The sequence below is a fragment of the Odocoileus virginianus genome, chromosome 31 (genome assembly GCF_023699985.2).
Source record: "Odocoileus virginianus isolate 20LAN1187 ecotype Illinois chromosome 31, Ovbor_1.2, whole genome shotgun sequence".
Lineage (NCBI taxonomy): Eukaryota > Metazoa > Chordata > Mammalia > Artiodactyla > Cervidae > Odocoileus > Odocoileus virginianus.
In genome coordinates this window covers 31,635,435-31,657,347 of record NC_069704.1, presented here as the reverse complement: position 1 = coordinate 31,657,347, position 21,913 = coordinate 31,635,435, and the positions used below count along the sequence as shown (strand labels likewise).

At 35.4% G+C, this 21,913-nt stretch overlaps 1 protein-coding gene across 6 annotated transcripts in view; it reads left to right on the top strand.

The window, feature by feature from the left end:
• The window catches only part of NAA35 (N-alpha-acetyltransferase 35, NatC auxiliary subunit), a 92,049-nt gene that overhangs the window by 25,279 nt on the left and 44,857 nt on the right, over positions 1 to 21,913 (top strand). For all 6 annotated transcript variants that reach the window (XM_020882189.2, XM_020882188.2, XM_020882191.2 and 3 more), the window contains 6 exons: positions 276 to 443; positions 7,592 to 7,658; positions 7,737 to 7,780; positions 8,980 to 9,030; positions 9,698 to 9,781; positions 10,619 to 10,733. In XM_020882189.2, coding sequence (XP_020737848.2) covers positions 276 to 443; positions 7,592 to 7,658; positions 7,737 to 7,780; positions 8,980 to 9,030; positions 9,698 to 9,781; positions 10,619 to 10,733 — 529 coding nt within the window. The remainder of the gene's footprint in view (positions 1 to 275; positions 444 to 7,591; positions 7,659 to 7,736; positions 7,781 to 8,979; positions 9,031 to 9,697; positions 9,782 to 10,618; positions 10,734 to 21,913) is intronic.

The following is a 21,913-nucleotide window of genomic DNA, read 5'->3' as shown; positions in this document are numbered from 1 at the left end:
TGAAGTAAGGAGGCACTCTGATTTCATTAATATCTAAATATTTTGCAAATTGAATTATTTAATAAGAGAATGCTTCCCATATCTATAACTTTTGGGTAATCATATTTTTAATTCTTGAAAGACTTTGGTCAGTGAAAGTGAATTCAGACTCTTCTGATCTTCCTTTTAATCTTCTTTTAAATCTTGTGATTAATCATGTTTATTTGGACCTGTGTCTGGCCTTGGACTGTTGAATCAGACTTTTCAGACTTGTGCATTCTTTTATTTCTTTATAGATAACGTGGTTAGAAGGCCATTCCTTGGCACAGACAGTATTTACGTGCCTTTACATTCATAATCCAGATTTTATAGAAGATCCTGCCATGAAAGCTTTTGCTCTGGGTATCTTGAAAATCTGTGACATTGCAAGGGAAAAAGTCAATAAAGCTGCTGTTTTTGAAGAGGTAAGATTTTGTTATTTAAGAATTCCTGAAACTCATTGGCCACCTTCATCTTAATATATATTCTCTCAATACCATTCATTGAGTATTCATTATGTACAGAGGTACTTACTCTGGATGTCGTGAGGATTCACAAAGAAAATAGAAGAGATAAGCTTGTCCCTTAAGTCTCTTATAAATTATAACATAAAAATTAATTTCAGTCTTTGGAGGAAAGGAAAACAAAAGTTATGAAGAATAGTTTAGAGTATAAACTTTTTCTTCCACTTAGTAGTACCTCAAACTGACGAAGTGTTTTACATTTTAGTCATAGAAAGATTTTTCCATTTATCATTAAAAAAAAATGATTATAGACACTGTATTTTAAGGGGAGATGTGATAGCATTTGAAACTCAGTTATTTCTGTTTCTTTCATTTGTTGAAACCGTTAAGTTTCTTTTTCACACTGTTACTGATCCAGAATAAATATCTTAGGCTCCAGCAATGGCTCAGTGTAAAGCTTTTCTAAATGTACATTATATATGTGAGCATAATAGCTAAGTATACACCTAATGTGAGTTCCACATTTAAATGTGTGGCTTATGAGTTGTTTATGAAGTACTGGGTATTTCTTAAACACTCATTGGTTATTTAGCTATATATTTGAATTGATACGGGTAGAAAATCTTACCCATTTGGATGGAATTTTTTAAAAGATTAGTTTGAGTTAAAAAATAAGAAGAGACGCACAAATTGTTTTAAGTATTCCCAAAAGGACATTAAAAATCAGTGGGACAGAGACAGGGTGTTTTTTCCAAATAGCTCTGGAATAATTGGTTGGCACCCTTGAAACTTACTTTATCAGCATTTTACATCTACCTTAGTCCGTTTGTGTTGCCATAACAGAATACCATAGCCTGGGGTGGCTTATGCACAGTTACTTATTTCTCATAGTTCTGGAGGCTGAGAAGTCTAGGATCAAGGTATCAGCAGATCTGGTGCCTGGTGAGGGCCTGCTTCCTGGTTCGTCTTTTCACTGTGGCCTCACGTGGCAGAAGGAGGGATGGGGAGTTCTCTGGAGTCTCTTTTATAAGGACACTTAATCCCATTTATGAGGGTCCCACCTTCATGGACCTTCTAAAGGTTCCATCTCCCAGCACTATCACATTGGAGGTTAGGTTTCAACATATAAATTTTGAGGGGACACAGTCAGTCTATTGCAGTTGGTTGATATGTCTTAAGTCTCAGTCTGTAGGTTCCCTCTCTTTTTTTAGTTTTTTAAGCCTTGCAACTCATTGTTAAAGAACTTTTCCAAAGGCTCCACCTCCAATTGCTATCACATTGGGCATTAGAACTTCACATATGAATTTGGGAGTGGGAGGGGGACACAAACATTCAGTTTATAACAACATCAAAGTAAATTGTAGAGAGATAAAATGTTTTAGATATAAAAAAGTTGCTAAAAAATCAGAAGGCACTTTATAGAAATAAAATGGCCATTAAGTGTAAGATGTTTAACCTCATTTTAGAAATGCAAATTAAAACTGTGAGATACCATTTTTTTTTCTACCTATAATAGGCACTGACATGTTGGGGGGGCAGTGTGTTTGTGGGGGGGGTATATGAATAGTCATTGTTTTCCTTTTTTTTTAACTTCTAAAAATTTTAGTTTATTTGGAAATGTTTTCCAAATAACAACAGTTAACAGTGATAGCACCAAGAGCACCCAGGTTCAGCTGCTGTTAACCTATCATGTCATTTTTCACTTTTTCTCTCATGTATGTATGTATATATGTATCTTTCTGAACCATTGGCAAGTAAACTGTGTACATTTTGATCTCTGAGACACGTCAATATGCACCTCGTAAGGAAAAGGACACGCTCACACACAACTACAGCACAATGATCAACCTCAGCAAATCTATGATACCAGTCCACTACCTACCCATGTTCTCTGTCAGTTGACTTAGTAACGTCCTTAGTGTTTTTTCCCTACAGTGTGGGATCCAGTCTAGGATCATGTCCTGCGTCTAGTTGCATATCTCTTTAGTGTCCTTTAATTTACAACAATTCCTCATTGTCTCTAATGACACTGGTATTTTTGGAAAACACAGCCCTCTCCTGCTTTCCCTTATTTAATAGAATGTTCCTTACTTGGGGCTTGTCTACTCTTTCCTCATGATTAGATTTATATTATTCAGTCCTGGCTGGAATATGACAGTAATACTGTGTCCTTTTTATAGTTTCATATCTGAGACATAGAGTGTCCATCTGTCCCTCAGTGGTAATGTGACTTTATCACCCCATCAAGGTGCTTTCTGATTACAGTATGGTTACTTTTTAAAAAAAAAAATTATTTTATTGATGTATAGTTTATTTACATTGCTATGTCAATTTCTGCTACACATCATAGTGATGCAGTTATACAGTTATACATGTATATATACATTCTTATTCTTTTCCTTTATGGTTTATCACAGGATATTGAATATAGTTCCCTGTGCTAGACAGTAGGACTTTGTTGTTTATCTATCCTATATATAATAGTTTGCATCTGCTAATCCCACACTCCCAGTCCATCCCTCCTCTGTCCTCCTTGGCAACCATGAGACTGTTTTCTATGTCTGTGAGTCTGTTTCTCTTTGATACATAAGTTCATTTGTGTCATATCTTAGATTCCACATATAAGTGACATCATTTGGTATTTGTTTTTTCTGATTTACTTCACTTGCTTAGATAATCTCTAGGTCCGTGCATGTTGTTGCAAATGGTATTTCATTCTTTTTTATGGCTGAGTAGTATTCCATTGTGCATATATATGTGTGTGTCTGTGTATATGTATGTATATATATACACAGACACACACATCTTTATCCATTCATCTTTCAATGGATATTTATGTTGTTTCCATGTCTTGGCCATTGTAAATAGTGCTGCAGTGAGCATTGGGGTGCCTGTGTGTTTTGAATTATAGTTTTGTCCAGATAGATGGCCAGGAGTAGGATTGCAGGATCATATGACAACTCTACTTGTTGTTTTTTTGAGAAGTCTCTGTACTGTTTTCCAAAGTGCCTGCACCAGTTCACATTTTCATGGTTACTGTTTTTAACCTTGGGTACATAGTAAGCAATATGTAGGGAAACTCTTTAAGATCATATAAATATCCTGCTTATTAAAAAATCTTTCCATATATATGTAGTATCCATTCTCGGTACTTGCTTGGGCTAATCTTAGTGTGTTGACTTCAAAATGATGATTCTGAATTCCAGCACTATTTTCACATTTATTAGTTAGGACAGGATTCTACTATAAACAAAGATTCATGCATTTTTGATGGGAGTGTAAATTCTACAACTTTTTAAAAAGAGTAGTTTGGTACTATCTATGATTTAAAAGGCTTGTCTTGTTTCATCAGTTTCAGTTTTAGGAATTTAGCCTATAAATATATTCAAGCTTATCCCCAAAGATCTATGTTCAAGGACATTAGTTGTAGTGTTTGTAGTAACTAAAGTCTGGGAACTAGTGTCCATCAGTACAAGACATTAAATGACACCACCCTCATACTGCCAAGTAAGTGTTTTGCACCCTTTACAAAGGAGGGGGTAGGCTTGCTTATACAAATTAGATCTCCAAATTAATGTAAAAATATAAGTTTGATATAGAAGAACATGTGTAACTTGCTACCATTTTTGCTCTTTTTTTTAAAAAGAGATAGGTAGTTTACACAAGAAGATAACTAAGATATTGAGGGTCAGAGTATAAACTTGTTTGTATTGTTGTAATTTTTATTATACACCTATGTTACTTCCTAAGTAAACAAAAAAAAATTTATAATATTTTTTAGTTCAAATTTCTGCATACTCTCTGGATGAAGGACTTATTAAGAGATAAAAGAAATCCTAAAGAAAGGGACTAATAGGAAAAAAGCTGATAGAAAAAATTATTAGGAAAAATACAGAAAAAAAAATCAGTTTTTGTGTATTAAAATCCCATTCAAATAAAGATGAGAGTAAAACCCAAATGAATAAATGGCAGTAAAATAAATAGCTTATTCATAGAGGAAGGTTATCAAATGATCATAACATTTAAAAAATTCAGGCTAAAAAAATTCAGGCTCAGTGTAATCCAAGAAAATCTTAAGTAATAATTCACTTTTCATCTTCAGAGTATTTAAAATAAGAATATATATATATATATATTTTTTTTTTTTTTTACTCGTGAGAATATGCATTAACATAGCTGCTTTGGAAAACAGTTTAGCAGTGTATATATCAATAGTTTTAAACTTATTGATACCATTTAAACTAGTTACTTCACCTTTAGAACTCAGCCCTAAAGAAATTATTAGGCATAGGGATGCTTAATGTCCAAATACATTAATCAGAGTTTTTAATAGTGAAAATTGGTGTTGATAAAAATACTACCATTAGGGTTATGGTTGAAATAAATTGTGCTTAACTGTATGTCATATAATAATGATTATGTGTAATGAATATATAGAGATGACAGTATTTGGTATCATGGGAAAATGCATACTTTAAAAGGTTAAGAAGGCAGCACACAGTGTAACCAATTATGTAAAACTGAAACTGGAGAAACAAAAGTTAGTTCCTAGGCTGGAAAGATATTTTTCTTGTTTTGGTAAACTTTTCAGATAATCCAGATGAATTTGTCTCAGTTTGGTAATTTAAAAAAAGTTGATTGCTTAGTAAAACCCTTTAGAGGTCTAGTAATGAATAAATATGAATGACTTAAAATCAACAAATAATTTGTTGGAAATGGATGCTTCTGAAGCCCCTAATGATTATATATTATGTCTCTGCTTTGTTTTTACTCCTGAACTGGAGACATTCTCATTTGCCCAAAGAAGTTTCTTTTAATATGTTGCTCACGTGCAAAATGGGAACCACAGTTCCTCTATCAAATGGCTTTTCTGCTGTCTTGCAAAATGATGTCTTTAGTGTTATCTTTGATTACTTTTTTTTTTTTTAACCTCCTACATCCAGATTCTTTTACCTTGCAAATGTCTTGAATCTGGGCACTGTTTTTTCTTCTCTCTAGCCCACAAAGTGTATAATGAAAAATTACAGTGCTCTCCTCTTTCCTTATCCATTCATAATAATTAGTTCTTTTAGCTTTTTTCTACAGTTCCCATATTTCTGTATAATAGGCTAATATTCTAGTTTCTAGGTTTAAGAATTTATCAACCTTTAGGTAGCATATAGCATCAAATTTTTAGTGTATACTTAGCATTTATATGCTAAGGATTCGTATACATCCCCCACTCCAAATAATAATTCAGTTTATGGTTAAATCATTCACTACAGACATTATTGTGACTGTATAAATATTAATGACAGATGAGCCAGAGTAGTGTATGCTTTTTTACTCATACAAATTTTTTTTTCTTAAAGGCAGTAATTACTATTTCTTTTGAGTTTGCTTAGTTTTCTGTGTACTTCTCCTTAATTCCTTTCCCATTATTATTAAACTATCAGATAATCTGTATATTTCATCATGTTTATATGCATCTATACATACATCCAGTAATGTATAATTTTTTTTAATATTCTTGAACTTCTTTGTTTTCTAGCTAGGTCATTTGCTTTCTAGGCCTGGAGCTGTCATCCCAGATTTCTCTGCATTGTTTTCCTAGGAATTCCATTTCCCTCTCTTTTTGTTAGATCGCTAGTTAACCTGGATCTTATGCCTGTATCGTTAGTAGTTTATAACCTTGCTTGTTCAGTGCCTCCAGTTTCTTTGGGGAGACAGGGAGGGAATTTTTCTTTGAGACCTTGTATGTCTGAAAATGTTTTCCTTACCCTTTCACCTGGTCGATGGTTTGGCTATAATAGACTTCTAGGCTGGAAAATAATTTTCCTCAGAATTTTGAAGGCATTGTTCCACTGATTTATAATCCCAGTGTTACCATCCTGATTCTTGACTCCTGTTTTCTCTTGGAATCATTTAGGATTTATCTTTTTAGTGGCCATACCTTAGACTTAGTCTTTGTCACCCCTTATGATCTTTGAAGCTTGAAGCATGCTACCACCTCTGTTTGTAAGTTATTTGTGTTCTGATTCCTATGGTTCTTCACTCCTACTTGGAATAATGGAATGGATGGAAGTGCCTTTTACCAGTGTGGTAAACACTATGAAAGTTCATATTTATACATGTACAATTTGAGAATCCTATTTGATGTCCAAGTAGAGATAAGAGTATAAGCTTCATCCAGAGGCTACGTTTATAGCTCTGTAAATACAATCTGAGACTTAAAAGACCTAGTCCTGTGAGGCATACAGTTGCTCTGAGTTCTTTGAGACTAGGATATTTGTTTGTACTTCATTCTCTCTGTAAGTTTAGTGTTTGACATGAATTGCATGCTTACTGACGTTTTTGTTGAGTCCGGAAATTTCTCTACAATTCTGGCCATTGCTGTGAATGTCTATTATTCCATTATATTAGGCTTTTATATACATTTTATAAGAATTGTAATATGGCAGAAACACTCCTTTATTAGAGCTTTTAACTTCTTAGCCAAGGTGATCTTAAACTTAAGATCATCAGCCAGATGATCTTAAACTCTTCTTAGTGGATCCAGCCAACAACTTAATTTGCTAATATCTCAGCAGTGTTTTAAATTATTTTGAGAGTGGGAACCCATATTTGAATCATTTTTTTCTTTACAATGGGTCGAAGTGGGAATGTGGTTCTGCTGTCACTTTGAGTAATTCTGTTTGAAAAGCTTAACTTTTATAGCCTAACAGTCTGTAAAAAGACATATATAGGTTTTGAAGAGTCTTGTCTAAGTTTTGCAACCTTGTCATCAAATGGTAATTGTTATGTATTTATTGTTCACCTGTAAATGTGAGAATTCTTTGTAGGTGGGAAAAATTTGTAATACTATCATAAGCATGGTTTTGCAGATGAACATATTAAATGCAAGTATGTTTAAATAGCCTAAGGATAAACAGTTGAAATTAAGGGACTAGAGATAGCATTAGAATGTGGTGTTTTCATGGTATGACTATAAAGAAAGTTGGGTGAATGATAGCAATATTTGAGGTGACATTCTATTACCATTTCCTTTTAGCAAATACTGATTTTGCAAGAGAAAAATGATGAAAGGTTTTGCTACTATTCAAGGGCCTAATTATTGCTTTTCTATATAGGAAGATTTTCAGTCAATGACTTATGGATTTAAAATGGCTAACAGTGTGACAGATCTTCGAGTTACAGGTAAACCATTTATAAAGATAATTCACGAGTTTTACATTTGAATTTGTTTCCTTTTAAAATTATTGTCTCTATTTCTAGGCATGCTAAAAGATGTGGAGGATGACATGCAAAGAAGAGTAAAGGTATATTTTCTTTTTCTTTTCTTTAGTATAGGATATTTATATTCTTCTAAATGTCAGGTTAACTTTAGCTAATTACAAATAGATAGTAAGCTAATTACAAATAGCTAGGTAAGACTACCAAGTTCCTTTATGTATGCTATGCCTTTTTTTGTAATGAGTTTGAAGACTACTGGAGTGGTTTCTGATGAATTAATATTACTTTCAAGTACTCAAAATTTAACCATTTCAAATTTTTTGCCACTGTTTTAGAATTTTAGTATGCTGTTTTAAGAATAGCATAAGATGCTAGAGTTTTAAATGCCTCAAAGGTAAGGATTATCTTCTTCACCTTTGTATTTTTAATGGTTAGGACAGTGTCTAGAACATAGTAGAAGAGTGCAATAAATAGTAGTTTCTCAAATCTGGTAAAAACCTATGAGCGACAGACACCCTTTGGCCAGATGACCGTGATAATTTTGTTCTGATAGAGATTAAAAATGAAGAATTACATTTATATTATTTTTTTACACTTATATAACACAGCATGGTTGTCAAAACAGTTTTGCATTATTGTCTTATTTGATATTTACAGTTATTCAGTGTATTAGGCAATCAAATACATTTTCAAATGAAGAAAATAGAGCTCAAAAGCCTCAGGTAACCTGTCTTGAGTCTTCTTAAGGGCCTGCCGTTTTTAAGTGGCATTTCCAGGTCTAGAACCCGGATCTACTGGATCTTCCTGTGGTATTGCCTTCAGGTTTGGCCCGAATCCTCAGCCACATGTTCCATGCGTATGAAGAGTCTGCGTGTTAGGGTAGCACTGAGCAGTGTTTACCGTGTGACTTGATGATGTGATTCTGTACAGATCGCATTGCATTTCTCTGGGTTAGTTTTGAGAACATCAGGAACTTCAGTTAATAGGTCTTTTAAAAGAAGGAAGTACTGTGTACCATGTGCTTTTGCTTATATCATTCATTGTTTTGCTTTTGCTGTTTTTAGTAAGTACCTTTTTCCTTTGTGTGATCTTTATATCAAAATGAACTAAGTATATATAGTACTATTAGGTAAATAATTGATACGGCGTTTTCCTTCCAGATATTTGCTTCAGACAGAACATAGTGTATACTCAATAAGTTAATTTATTCCTTTACCTTGTGTAATCATAATTTATGCTTTTACAGGCTTGTGTTTGTTTTAATTCACCTTTTTTAAAATTTTAGAGTACTCGAAGTCGACAAGGAGAAGAAAGAGACCCAGAAGTTGAACTAGAAGTAATTGAACTTATTTTCTGGTAGATAATATCAGAGAAGTCTGCCTCTTAATGTTGTAGTTTTATGAACTGCGTTATAATTTATGGAAGCCCTTTTTAAGGTATTTCTTTAAAAATTGGACATTACAAGGGAATTTATTTCCCTTGTATTTATTTTGATAGAATTATAATACAACTCTTTCAGATACATGATTTCAAAGTTCTTCGATTTTCTTATGAGGTAGGTAGGAAGAAAAAATGTTTTTTTTTTTCTTTCAGATGATCCACCAAAACTTGGCAGAAGTCAAGAACTTACATATCAAAATTTGTCTAGCCTTTGTTGAGATCCTAAGTTTTCTGACTGCTTAAAGCATGTTTCTATCAGTCCTCTTAAAAATACTAATTAAATCAGTTTTGAAATAATAGTGTAACTCCTGACTTGGGGAAAAAATCAGTCCTTGTGATACAGAAGCTTTATTATATATTTCTGTTTCAGTAAAATAGGCTTCATTTTACTGTGTTTCATGCAGCTCATTTTCAGATATTTAAAAGCCTATAAGTGAAGGTATCTTAGGTATCTTAGAAATTAACACTGAGATTTAGAACTTAATATACTGTATTTTAAAATGAAATTTCTTTCACAGGGCTTTGCATCTTTTAACTTTTAGTCCTTTCTTATTTTTTTTTAGCACCAACAATGTTTAGCAGTATTCAGCAGAGTGAAATTTACTCGAGTGTTACTGACAGTGCTTATAGCCTTTACTAAGAAAGAGGTAAGGGTATTTAATCTGTTCAGTTTTTTTGTTTTTGATGGAATGCTTTATTTTGGTAGTTCTGAGACTTTTCTATTGGAATGTATATGCACACATACACAGCACTCAGCATTTGGTGTGTTTATGTCAGGGTATCCCTGATGATTTTCTCCGGAAGTCACATGAATTGTACATTATGCCCTTAACATATTCATGTTTGTTGTTGATATAAAAATAATGTATTGCTTATTAGTGGATATAATAGTAGAAGCTGAAATTGTTTCTTTGAAGTTAATTGGAGAAATTAAAAATGAGAATTTTAGGTAGGCTTTTGTTTCATTCAGTTAAATAATTAATTTGGATTTGTATAGAACCAAAAACAACCCTTAGATGGTGAGTATTTGTGTGTGTGTGTGTGTGTATTGTGTTAACTCAGGTAAATTACAGGCTAATTTGTGAATAGTTAATTTTGAGTAAAGATCCAGCCCTTATAAACTTCTGTAATTCTCTTCTTTTTTTAAAATTTCACCTTGATGAATGACTTAGTAGAAATGTTGCAGTTTCTCATTTTCTGGTTGACTACATCTCTTTAGGAAAAAAAAAACATGAGATTGGTAGAATAAACCAGAAATGTTTCCTATTGTTTTGTAGTGGTTCCTACAACGTATTGATATGAGTAAAAAAAAATATTTCTATCCTAACAGGATCTGGGCATCCTGTATTAAGTGAATAGTTAGTGAAAACCAATGTCATTACAAGCATTTAATAATTTCATTATTGTTTATAGGATTTTCCTATTTAATGTATATCTTTCAGTGAAAGAATATGTAAGAATGTTTTTGGTGATTTATTTGCTAGACCAGTGCTGTTGCAGAAGCTCAAAAATTGATGGTTCAAGCAGCAGATCTTCTTTCTGCCATTCATAATTCATTGCATCATGGTATCCAGGCCCAGAATGATACTACAAAAGGAGGTAATTGTCTGTTTTGTTCTTGCTCTTTTTGCTGTTGTTGTTCTTTCCCATCTATGGTATACAGTGCTTGATTTGTTCTAAAATATTATTTGTCAGTCTATCCAAAACATTCTAACTTTGGATTGTTTTGCTCCAAGGCTTTTATATAGAGTGTTTATGGTCCCTTCTTCATGGTCATCCTTTTTCTTTAATCACCTCTCCACTTTACTGCTTTGAGAGGTCAGCACCTCGATTTCAGTCTTCCCTGACTCTACCAGGCAGGCCTGGGTATTTTCTGTGGCTTCACTGTACTCATACATGCCTCTATTACATTTTTTTGGTATATCATATTAATAGTTTACCTTGTAATTCCATGAGATTTTTAATACTTCTATGCCAAGAGTCTCTTCCTTGTGTTTTCCTGCAGTGCTTGGCACATTGTTGACACTCAGTAGATTTTATTCATGGACCGTTCTTTAAAAATAAAAGAGATAGTGTACCTTTATAAAACTCCCAACTGAGTTAACACTTTAGTAATGTGCAGCAATTTTGGTTATCCTTAAAATTCATTAAAATGAGATAACATTTATGTTTTTAAAATTTGTTTTTCACTGTTGTTGGTCTTCTGACCAGAAAGTCCAGCTTTTATTGATTCATATTCCTTTGCTTTTTTGCCCCTTTTCCTCCTTTTTGGAGAATAAGTTGTGGTATTCCCCTTCCCATGAATTTTTTTCTTACTCATACATTAGGTAGTGAAACAGTCCAAAGATAATTTGGCTTAGGCAATCAATATAATCTTTATGGATAATAATTATTCTGAGCTTATAAATTCATTATTAATTCTTTAACATTTTATCATTTTCTACAGAAGAGGGAAAGATTATGTGACGGTTAGATGGCTGACTAGGTGGGATTCTGTAACTGTGGGACATTAAAAAGAAAAAGGTTTTATGCATAGCAAGCTATCTAGTACATGTTTACAGAGAGTTTAACATTTCTACAGCTCTTCAATACTTTGAAATCGAGTGCAAGAATACTTTATGAAAACCAGTGTAAAATACATTCAGTTCAGTTCAGTTGCTCAGTCATGTCAAACTCTTTGCGACCCCATGAATCGCAGCACGCCAGGCCTCCCTGTCCATCACCAACTCCCAGAGTCTACCCAAACCCATGTCCATCAAGTCGATGATGCCATCCAGCCATCTCATCATCTGTTGTCCCCTTCTCCTCCTGCCCCCAATCCTTCCCAGCATTAAGTCTTTTTCAGTGAGTCAACTCTTCTCATGGGGTGGCCTAAGTATTGGAGTTTCAGGTTCAGCATCAGTCCTTCCAATGAACACCCAGGACTGATCTCCTTTAGGATGGACTGGTTGGATCTCCTTGCAGTCCAAGGGACTCTCAAGAGTCTTCTCTGACACCACAGTGCATTGCTTCCAAGTAATTTGTTTGGTTGATAATGTATCAACAAGGTATTATGATGTAGAACAAGAGTCAAATTACTTGATTCTAATGCTCCTGTTTTTGCCATATCTTTACATGGTCTGTTCTGGTCTATAACTGAGGATAATAATTGCCATGGGATCATTAGTTGCCCACATGTTTTGTGGCTTCCCTGTAGTTCATATCAGTCAGCAGTTAAAACAAAAACGTATATGTATATTCTCAACTATTTCTCTGGTTTTATAGGCTATTTATGAGTAAGCTTCTGGAAGATGGTTTGCATAAAGTTGATTTGAATAAACTAAGCAAGTAAAGTTTTAAATTTAGGTAGTACTCTGTTCTTTGTTTTTTGCTAAACACTTTTTACGCTCACTCAACTTTGTAATTATCCAGCTTAAGCAGGAAGCTAAACAGTTCGGTAATAAAAAAGTGAAAACCTTCCCAGTAATGTTTATTCTAAGAAAATTTGTGATAAAGCTATTCGTATAGATTAGTTTGGGTCTCAGATTATTCATTTTGCCTTCCCACTGTTATTAGAATGCATCTAGTGACAGAATGACTGTAAAGCTTGAAATTGCTGAGCATTGATTTTATCATCTTATTGAAAAAATACATAGTAAGTGGGAACTTGGAAACTGGTGTTAAGGGAGAAAGTAGGAAGAATCAAACTTGGTTCAAGGACTGCTTGCTGGTTGGTTTACTCAGTGGATATGATGGCTTGACAATGAAGGAGGTGGAAGTGGTTCGGGAACAGGAGATATTTAGGGAAGGCAGCTTGGGATTTTCTGATGCAGGGACATGGAGCAGACCTCTCACCAAGTAAATATTTCACTCTGGAAAATAAACGGTTTTGGAGTTATTTTCATGTTAAGTGCTAATTGAAATCGAAAAAGTAAATGTGGTTAATCAGGGCTTTCTGAGTTCAGGACTTTGTTAGACCTTTTGTGAAAAAACAAGGGAAGCAGAAGATTCAGTGAAGCACATTGCTCCTTGTATTTGCTTGTGCTGTTTTATTGCTTATGAATTCTGTAGTGCTTTTTATATGTCTGTGGAACTCTTCAAAATAATGTTCAGGTTATTTCCTCCAATGAGACTTTTCATGTTCTCTTTGTCATAGTTTGTTTTTCTCTCCCATATTCTTTTCTATTTTATCTGTGGATTAGGTTTGATTTACTCTTTTGAATGCAGGCATCTTTAACAGTTTAAAGTTAAAACTGGTAGAAATTAAAAATTCAATCAAACTTAGGTTTTCTGAAATTGGCAGGTACTTTGGAAGTGTATCTCCCACTCTGACATTAAGTTTCAAGAGCCCTCGGGGAATTCCCTGGCAGTCCAATGGTTAGGACTCTGCACTTTCACATGGGTTCAATCCCTGGTCGGGAAACTAAGATCCCACAAGCTGCGTGGCATGACTGGAAAAGCAAAAACAACAAAAAAGAAGCCTTGTCATCCTTTTGAAAAAAGATGTATGATTCAAATGGTATATTAATCACATGCATTTACCTTCTGAAACCTTAATGACAATGAAGAAGTGTTTGGGTTTTTAGCAAATAGATATAATTAATAAAGGGGCTTCCCAGGTGGCACAGTGTTAAAGAATCCTCCTGCCAACACAGGAGACTCAAGAGACTCAGGTTCAATCCTGGATTGGAAAAATCCCCTAGGAATAGGAAATGGCAACCCACTTCAGTATTCTTGCCTGGAAAATTCCATGAACAGAGGAGCCTGGCAGGCTACAGTCCATGTGGTTGCAAAGAGTCATACACTGCTAGGCACACATAATAAAGACAGAAAAGACAGGGAAAGAAGGCAGTAGCAACAAAATTTTAGAAGCTGGAAAACAGATGTTGAGCTGTCTGTTCAAGTAACTGAATTCTTAGCTACTGATAAAGTCAAGATACAGTCCAGTTTATACTGCAGATCCCCTGAAGGGCCTCCTTTTTAGTATACCAGATACCTCTGGAAATGAGGGTGAGAATTATGTTGATGAGATCTGGTTGAAAATCTGTTTAGAAGCAGAGAGATTTCCCTCCCATTTTCTCCATGGTAACATCCCTGAGCCTCAGAATACTAGAAGTTTATTCTCTTGAATAGCAGAACAGAGAGATTCTGGACTGAGGAGATACCAGGCACTGTTGAATGCTACACATTATGGGGGAGATAAGTGGTAATTTAGATATTTACTTTTGTAACATCTATCCTTCCTTTTCCTACACACCACATCAAGCTCTGGCAGGTCCCCCCACCCCTCACCCCCACTCCCAGCTTCCAGAACAGTGCAGTCTAGCTCTTGCATTCCACTTAAGAATTTGGAAAACTCTTAGGGAAATCTGGCAAGCCTAAGAGATAGAGAAAAACATCAGCAAAATCTAAATTCATTGGTATTAGCAGTTCTCCTGATGAAATAGTTTGGTACAAAAACCTTGCCTATATTGATAGAGCTCCTAATGAGGTTTTAGTCCTTCAGCTTCAAGCCTAGGTATATAGTCATGGGTCGAAATCTCTAGCCTATAAGAAAAGACCAAAACAGACAAGCAAAGACAATACCTCTTAAAAATGAAAACAAACAAACAAAACACAAAAAACTGTGTATGTAAAATAACAGGATGTTATAGAAAAGAGAAAAAATATATTTTTTGACATTCATAATTTTAAGAGCAGAATCGTTAATAGAAAATAGAGAATGCAAATTTGAGGAAATCTTAGAGAAAGTAGAGTAAAAATGAACAGGTTGAAAATAAAGAGAAAAAAGGAAACAATATTTTAGGCTCAGTCCAGTTCCATTATTTAATAAAAATCAATAATAAGACAAATGAAGGTAAGCTAATAAAAGTTTTTCCAGAAATAAAGTGCAAAAAATAAATGTCAAAAAAGAAAAAGTCATGTAATCACTTAAAATTTCCTGGAATCAATGAAGCAAATGCCCAGGGTAAGAGCGCCAGTAAAGAACTACTCAGCATAACCAGAGTGAAAATAGACTTCTGCCAAGGCATATGATCAGGAAATTTCAGAATAGTCGGGGAAAATAGAAGATCCTAAGAGATTTGAAAGAGAAAAAGAGGTTGCACACAGAATGAAGACAGAATGTCATCAGAGTTTTAAACAACAGGAAAGGAAGCTAGAAATCAGTGGAACAAAGAACAAACTTGAAGTAGTCACACTTCCTGATTTTAAAACTTAGCACCATGCTACATTAATCAGGAGAATTTAGAATTAGTATAAAGATAGTGGGATGAAACCAGAAATCCAAAAATGATCCTTTATGATCAATTGGTATTTGAAATGAGTGTGAAGACAGTTAAGTGGGGAAAGAAAAGTATTTTCAACAAATGACAGTGGATCAACTAGATAACCACAGCAAAAGGATAAAGTTCAGCACCTTCCCCACCCCTCCTCACATCATAAACAAAAGTCAACTCAAAATGGATCAGTGACATAAATGTAAGAACTGAAAATATGGAACTCTAGAACCTGGGAATAAACCATTAAGAATCAATAAAAAGAAAAATCAGTGAAAAAACAGGCAAGGGATCTAAGTTAGACATTTCTCTGAATATGATTTACAAATGACCAGTAAACATCTGAAAAGATGGATATGCCATGGGAAATGCAAATCAAAATGAAAAGGTTCCATTTCATAACAAGTGTTGATGTTTTGAAGACACTGGAACCTTTATACACTGCTGGTGGGAATGTAAAATAAGCAGCTACTTTGGAAAACAATTTTACAGTTGTCTCAAAAGACGTAATGTTAGATTTATCACATGACCCAGCCACTAATTCTAGGTCTGTATGTATACCCAGGAGAAATGGAAATATATGTCTACACAAAAAGCTGTACAGTAATACTCAACAGCACTTTTATTCATAATAACCAAAAGGTAGATACAACCCAAATGTCCCTCAACAGATGAACAGATAAATAAAATGTTGTATATACATGCAGTGGAGTGGCATTTGGCAGTTAAATATCTGCTGCCACATAGATGGATTTTAAAAAATGCTAAGTGGAAAAAAAAGTCACAACAGATCATATATGATTTTCATTTATGTAAAATGGGCAAAATAGGCAAATCCATGGAGATAGAAAGTTGATCAGTGGTAGCCTTGGGCTCGGAGAAGGCAGTGGCACCCCACTCTAGTACTCTTGCCTGGAAACTCCCATGGACGGAGGAGCCTGGTAGGCTGCAGTCCATGGGGTCGCACAGAGTCAGACATGACTGAGCAACTTTACTTTCACTTTTCACTTTCACGCATTGGAGAAGGAAATGGCAACCCACTCCAGTGTTCTTGCCTGGAGAATCCCAGGGACAGGGGAGCCTGGTGGACTGCCGTCTATGGGGTCGCACAGAATTGGGCATGACTGAAGCGACTTAGCAGCAGCCTTGGGCTGGAAGAGAGTGGGAAGAAAGGGGACTGCTAATGTATATGGGATTTCTTCTTGGGGTGAAGAAAATGTCCTGTTTTTCTTGTGGTGGTAGTGGTGGTTTTACAACTCTGAATATACTAATAGAAACCATGTTATATATAATAGATAAATTATACAGTATGTTAATTATATCTGAGAGTTGTGATTAAAAGAAAATCAATGGACCAGTGTTTTCAGAATTTGCAAGGGAAGTGATTTAAAATCTTGAGTCCTTTTCAAAAACTATCATCTAATTGTGAAGAAAGATATCAGGTTTTTAAAATCTCAACAAGATTAATCTCCCAGAAGGTTTACAAGACTACTGGAATGTGCTTCATGAAAACAGGAGAGTAAATTCAGTAAAGGAAAGCACGGAGTTTAAGGATATAAAAATCCAGCATGAAAGAAGAATGAAGGAAATCCCAGGGTCATAGTGTAACAAGAACCTAATACATTGTCTCAGCATTATACATGGAAGACAAGTCCAGATTGAAGAAAGGTCACAAGGCTCTAAGTAGATACAAGATCTGTTGTCACCAATGAAATTGATATAATAGCTGTTTTCCTTAACGTAGAAGGAAGAGATGTAGAGAATTGGCAGAGGAGGATTCCATGGACGGAGGAGCCTGGCAGGCTTCAGTCCTTGGGGTCTTAAAGAGGCAGACAAGACTGAGTGATTTTCACTTTCACTTGGGGTTGAATTAAAGTGTTAAGTACATACAAGGTGAACAAAAAGTAAGACTTTTTAACGCCAGAATATATATGAAAGTAAAATTTATTTCTGTGTTTGCAAAAGTTATCCATGGCCCAAATGTGAAGTGTAATTTACTTAATAGTGCTAAACATTGATGATAATAAAGTTCCGATCTAACTGTTAGAGGTAAGAGTATCAAAGTGCATATATGCATGTGATTTATATGTGCTTATAGTGCTACTTTATACTATTTTTCCACTCCAGTATTCTTGTCTGGAGAATCCCATGGACAGAGGAGCTTGGCAGGCTACAGTCTGTGGGGTCGCAAGAGTCGGACACAACTTAGCGACTAAACCATCCAACCAACCATATTATTTTCAGTGTCTCTCTTTTTACATTTATCTCTTAGACAATGAAGTAAGTTAGATAATGTGTAAAACTGAAAAAAATATGAAATAAAGTAGCACAATAAGCTTTTTATTTGGTGATATGGAGGTAGATACAAAAAGAAAGAGGTAAGAGGAAGTGGAAGACATTGCCTCTGGGAAGAAAGAAAGAAAGGGAATTGGAGGGAGAAGATTGTTAGTTTGTAAATAAGAACCTTGTTTGGCTATTTGATTCTTTTTTTTTTTTTTAATTTAAATCAATGTATTTTAGTTGGAAGCTAACCACTTTACAATATTTTAGTGGCTTTCGCCATAAATAAACACTAATCAGCCACGGGTGTACATGTATCCCCCATCCTAAACCCCCCCTCCCACCTGGCTATTTGATTCTTGAGTGGCATGTATTTATGACTAAATAAAAGAAACTCAATTAAAAGTTAATGTGGATTAAAATATAAAATTAGTAGTTTAGAATTATGATGGTTTATTGTCTGTTAATATTGTACTTTAACGTCCTGAGAGCTGCTGCTGCTGTTTAGTTGCTAAGTCATGTCTGACTCTTCTGTGACCCCATGGACTGTTGCCCGCCAGGCTCCTCTCTCTAGGGATTTCCCAGGCAAGAATACTGGAGTGAGTTGCCATTTTCTTCTCCAGGGGATCTTCCCAAATCAGGGACCAAATCTGGGTCTCCCACATTGGCAGGTGGATTCTGTTACCATTTAGCCACAAGGGAAGCCGTCCTGAGGGCTATCCTTGATGCTGAAGCAGAATTGTGCTGCCTCAACCCCATCGACTTCATTTGTGGTTTGGCAGTGTACAGGAGAGGTGGGAGCTGACTTCATTTTAAAACAACCATGCATTAGAGAGACATATGCCATGATGTTCTAGTACTGGGAACTGGAGATGGTAATCTTTGCCAATAAAGGAAATAGGTAATTTCTCTTGAATACTTAGAGGCATATCACACGTGGCTTAACTGTAAGTCATTGAGGCTTCCTGATAGTCTGGAGTGTTACTCTTAACACCACACCCAAATAACTAGCTCAGAAAGCATTCGCTGAATGATTTAATAATAAAGAAACTGCGCAGTTTTCACACATATTCCAGGAAATTAATGAACAAAAACAAAATGCAGAGGACAGATGAAAAACAGATCAGAAACATTTCAAAATTTCCAAGAATTCATTAAGCAATAAAATGACCCCTATAAAGCAAAATAGAAATATTAGGACCAAAGGAGGAAATAATAACAGTACAAGTAAACAGGTAGAGTTCAGGAAAGAAGAGAGAAAAATCCTGAAAGTGAAGAACAAAAGGTATGCTGGGCATTGTTGAAAAGTTGAAAAGAATGTGGAGTTCATGACTAAGAGGGAGATGGGTTTCAATGATTGATAACCCCAAAGGTATCAAGACCCAGTTCTCAGAACCTATAATTGTTACTTTATTTTTGAAAAAATAAGATCTTTCCAGATGTTATTAAGTAAGAATCTTGTGATGAGATAATCTTGGATTATCTGGATGGGCCCTAAGTATCATCCTAAGTGTCCCTCTTAGAGGCAGAGGGAGAGTGGATCCACACAGAAGATGAGAAGATGATGTGATGGCAGAAATAGAAATCAGCATAATTGAACTGTAAGCCAAAGAACTCCAATAGCCTCAAGAACCTGGAAGAGGCAAGGAATAGATTTTCTTTTAGAGCCTTCAAGAATTCAACCCACCTAAAAGTTTGATTTCAGCTAAGTGAAACTGATGTTAAACTTCTGGCCTCCATAACTGAGAGAGAATAAATGTCTGTCTTAAAACACACAATTTGTGATAATTTGTTACAGAAGACCTAGAAACTGATACAAAGATTGCTTGCACACAGTGGAATTGATCATTTATATAAATTTATTGATAATTATACTTTGCTACTTTCCTCAGGCTTGAGGAGCCAACTTAGACTAATTTCTAGAAAGGGAGAAAACTAGATTGAACTCTGTGGTGTTGGATTAAATTTAAAGGTATGGGTTTAAGTTCATAGTTTCTAATATATATGTATATATGTATAGACTGATGTATTGATACAGATGTACATGTAAATATGCATATGTTTGAATGTGCATGTATGTAAACATACTTGTATGTCCCTATAGCAGTAAGCACACTTAGCATCTGGGTCTTGCTTACTAAAGACTATTGTTTGCTAAAAGGAACTGGAGAAGACATGGGAAGCCCCTAAATACTCCTTCCTCACATGGGCACACCAAATATATAGCTATACATGGAGCAGTTTCCTCTAAAAGAGATCCAGAAACTAGTTGAACAACTTATACACATTGGACAGTTGAGGAAATATCCACATCAGAGTGGGTAGGAAAGACTGAGACACACTTGTCATAAACCCCACCCTTGATGCAACATTATACAATTGGGAGAGAATCCCCAGCTTTCAGGTTCTATCTGAGGAGTGAAGTGTGTTTTGACACTACATCTAGCACTCCAACTTTAAGATTCCTTCTAGTGGGGTAGGCTCCCAAAACATCTAGCTCTGAAAGCCAGTGGGGCTTGTGTCCATGAGACCTATAAGACTATGACAACTGAAGGGAATGCAATCGTTTACTATGATTGTGCCTGTAGGGATCAGCTCAGAGGAAGCAGACAAAATGCCCATCTCCCAGTCTTTCCTTGAAAGATCTATCTGTATACTGTAAAAACTTCTCTGAGGGCCAAGCTTCTAATTTACCAAGCACTAGGGGCTGGCTCCAAACCTCACCAGAAGCCAGTGAAGCTTGAGGACACCTTGCCTTCTCCCTCTAACCCATTCCATGTCACTACTGTGTCTGGAAAAAGTTCGTATGTACATTTGAGCCCCAACTTTTGTGACTGCTGCTTAAAGCAAGAGACCCAAATTTCCCGGCATTTATAGCAAAAGGGATTTCCATTCATGAGGCCCAGAAGACTATAGCAAAGAAGGATTCCTTAACTGGATCTACCCCTCAGAGCTCGACACGCAGGGAACAAGCAGAATTAGCCATTTTCCAGTCTTTCCTTGAAATGGATTTATTTCTGTACTTTAATATCTACTGCCTGCATGCCAAGCTTCTAATTTAGCAGGCATCTAGGGACCACCGGAGAACTTTCGCAGAGACAGGGGAAGCCAGCAGGCATCTCTCCTACCTTCTCCCCTTTAGCCCACTCCAATAATAAAATCCAGTTGACAGCATCTCCCCAGAAGGTTAGGAAGCACGCATATGAACAGAGTGAGAATTTGAACAAGGAAATATATAAAAAGAGAAATCACAGAGCTGAATAATTAAAAAATAACTGAAAAAATTAAATGGATTCAGTAGCAGACTACGTTTGCTGGAAGAAAGTAAACTTGACAGGACAGTGGAATTTATTTAAACAGAAAGGAAAAAATGAAGAGCTGGATTATGGAATTTGTGGGACAAAAGCAAGCAGACTACATGTGATGGGAGTTCCAGAAGAAGAGAGAAGCAAGGCAGAAAGCATGTTCAAAAAAATAATGGCTGGAAACTTCCTTAACCAGGAAAAGAAACAAGACAGTCCACACTGTCCAGGAAGCTCAGAGAGTTTGAAAAAAGTTGAATCCTAATAGACTCACTCAAACACATTGCAGTTAAACTTTGAAAGATTAAAGACAAGAAGAGAATCTTAAAAGCAGCAACAGGAAAGCAACTTGGTTTGCATATTCAAAATACTTAGAGAATACCAGAAAGGTGCTAACCAAGAACATCTGACAAAGTTGTCCTTAATAACTAAGGAAAAAAAAAAAAATTTACAGACAAAAGCTGAAACAGTTCATCACCACTGACCTCAAAACAGAGATTAAAGGGAGTTTTTCAAGTTGAAACAAAAGGACACTAGTCAGTAACAGGAAAACATGAAAGTATAAAACTCACTGGCAAAGGTAAATTTATAGCTACATTTAAAATAATATTGTAATGGTGGTGGATAAACCATTTATATCTCTGATACAAGTGTTAAAATACATAAAGCATTAAAACTATAATCATTTGTTAGTGGGTTAGTCAGTTCAGTTGTTCAGTTCTGTCCAACTCTTTGTGACCCCATGGACTGCAGCATGCCAGGCCCCCCTGTCCATCACCAACTCCCAGAGTTTATTCAGACTCAAGTCCATCGAGTCAGTGATGCCTTCGAACCATCTCAACCTCTGTCAGCCTCTTCTCCTCCTGCCTTCAATCTTTCCCAGCATCAGTGTCTTTTCCAGTGAGTCAGCTCTTTGCATCAGATGGCCAAAGTATTGGAG